The 2,500-nt window shown below is 45.8% G+C and overlaps 1 protein-coding gene across 1 annotated transcript in view; it reads left to right on the forward strand.

Annotated features, from left to right (window-relative positions):
* Nucleotides 1–399, forward strand: part of LOC125297662 (NACHT, LRR and PYD domains-containing protein 3-like) — a 14,132-nt gene extending 13,733 nt beyond the window's left edge. Inside the window, exon 7 of the mRNA XM_048248101.1 lies at nt 309–399. Coding sequence (XP_048104058.1) covers nt 309–336 — 28 coding nt within the window. The 3' untranslated portion in view covers nt 337–399. The remainder of the gene's footprint in view (nt 1–308) is intronic.
* Nucleotides 400–2,500: the final 2,101 nt, after the last annotated feature.

Consider the following 2,500-nt stretch of genomic DNA (forward strand, 5'->3'; position numbering starts at 1 on the left):
AAGTTGGTAGTCTAGTTGTTTAAATGTGTTAAGTGTCATAAATGTGTTAAAGTTCATTCTCATCTTTTACTCCTCATATGTGTGTGTTTGGTCGTGTCCTTCTGCCTCAGCCCACACCTTTTTGTGTGTGTGTGTGTGTGTGTGTGTATGTTTATGGAGGTACATCTTTTATGGGGCCCACACCTCCCCCCTTTTCCTCTTGTCATCCATTTCTTTCTTTAATATTTGTCTTTCTTTCTGTCTGTCATTCTGTTTCTTGGTTGTCATGGACACTGATTGATGATGCTCTGCTCTCCTTTATCCTGCAGAACTGATCATGGAACAGTAGAGTGTTGAGCCATGACCCTGAGCTGGATGGGGTCTGTGGGGCAGGAACTCATGACATGAGGATGTGATCCAACACACTGCAGCGCCGCGCACGCGCATTACACACCTGCGCTTTGCCGCACACGCTGCGACGCGCCTTGACCTGCCTTGCCTGCACTGCATGCACACACATGCACTGCCTGCGCACACACACACACACATGCACACACACTCTCATCCATCTTTTTCTCTCCCTCCCTTTTCTTACCATCTCTCTCTCACACACACACACCACACACACCAGCAACACATGCACACAAATGCACACACACACACAGACACACGCACACACTTACACTCATGCACACACACACACACACACACACACACCAGCAGCACACAGGAAACGGCCTCTTCCTGAGTGGAGCTCAGCAGTGAGATGAATGGAGAATGGAGACGTGTCCTGATCAGCCAGAGATGATTGACAGCATGCAGCATGGACTCTGCAGACAGAGGAGGACCAGTCACTCTCCGACATGTGCACAGATGGACATTTGGACTTGGGTGGACATTGTGTGAATGTCAGGATCTGTTGTATCTATTTGTCATGTATGAAACCATGTGGACTGGGGTGGACATTGTGTGAATGTCAGGATCTGTTGTATCTATTTGTCATGTATGAAACCATGTGGACTGGGGTGGACATTGTGTGAATGTCAGGATCTGTTGTATCTATTTGGTATTGTTTTGTCATGTATGAAACCATATGGAGGGCCTCCTTTCTGATGAGATTGCTAGTCAGCGGAGCAGCGAAGAAGTTACAGGCTATGCCCATGCTTCTGTCACACGTCTGATCATTTGCAGCACAAATAAATTGTAGACTATTATAGAACCGCTGGCCGAAAAAACCCGATAAGGAAATATTTCTTAATTGTGTAAAATATCTATCTATCTATCTATATGTGTGTGATCAAATAAAGAGGCATAGCCTACAATTGGGGGGTAATAATGTGAGTGCTCATTCAATGTCTATATGTGCGTCCCTGCAAAGTGAAACTGAGCCTAATCATAAAGACACCTTTCTCAGCAACTTTTCTGTTCAATCAGCATAATTGGCATTCTGATCCACTTGACGTTTCCCTTGTCTACCCGTTAAACTTCAGGCTCGTGTGTTTTACTGAATGATATTACTCAGATCACCCTAGTAGATAACCAGAATTACAGTCTGTCTGTCTGTGTGTGTGTGTGTGTGTGTGTGTGTGTGTGTGTGTGTGTGTGTCTGTCTGTGTGTGTGTGTGTGTGTGTGTGTGTGTGTGTGTCTGTCTGTGTGTGTGTCTGTCTGTGTGTGTGTGTGTGTGTGTGTGTGGGGGCATGGGGGAAGAGAGTCAGTAGTGGTGTAGGAGCCTAATGGAGTTTTGTCATGAGCTCTCTCTCTGCCTGGTAACAGCTGATTGAAGTCTGATGACCTCCACCTGTTCCTGCTCTGCTCTGCCTCACCCCTCGTTTACCTACCAGCTGCACTGCATTCACCCTCATCATACCCCTGTATATAAAGCCTTGCTTTTCAGTCCACACTTGTCAGATCGTCTGCAACCAGCACCAGTTACCTGCCTGTTTTGGAAGCGCCTCTGACTCTTTGCCTGTGATCCCTGGACCAGCTCGACTACTTCTGTGTTCTCCAGCCCGGTAATCTTGACCTGCCTTCAGTCCCTCTTCTCTGAATACTGCCTAGTCCTTGACTGTACTGCTGCTTCGTTTCAATTGCTGTTGTGTGTGTGTTTCCCCAGGACTTCCCGGATCATCCAGCTCCTGCCATGGCTGTTAGGCTACTGGGGGAACACACACCGCAGACTCTTGGAACTCCTGTACCCCGGAACCCCTGAAACCCCCTTAACCCCATCCCTTAAATAAACTTTTGAACGTGGCGCTTCCTGTCCTCGTCCTGTTTGGTGTCTGACAGTTTTGAGTTGATTTCTATTCTTTATTTGATTAGTGTGTGTGTGTGTGTGTGTACATGAGGCCACAAGTGAACATATAATTAATTTTTTTTTACAATGCAATTATATTTACTGTAATTAATAAATTCAGATGAATCTGTTTTTTCCTTGTAAACTGTTGAGTTTGTACCTACTTTGAATACAGTACATAGTCATTATAACTTCCTTGTCTTTGTTCCTGTACTCTGCACACTGAT

Source organism: Alosa alosa, chromosome 7, assembly GCF_017589495.1.
Source record: "Alosa alosa isolate M-15738 ecotype Scorff River chromosome 7, AALO_Geno_1.1, whole genome shotgun sequence".
NCBI classification, from domain to species: domain Eukaryota; kingdom Metazoa; phylum Chordata; class Actinopteri; order Clupeiformes; family Clupeidae; genus Alosa; species Alosa alosa.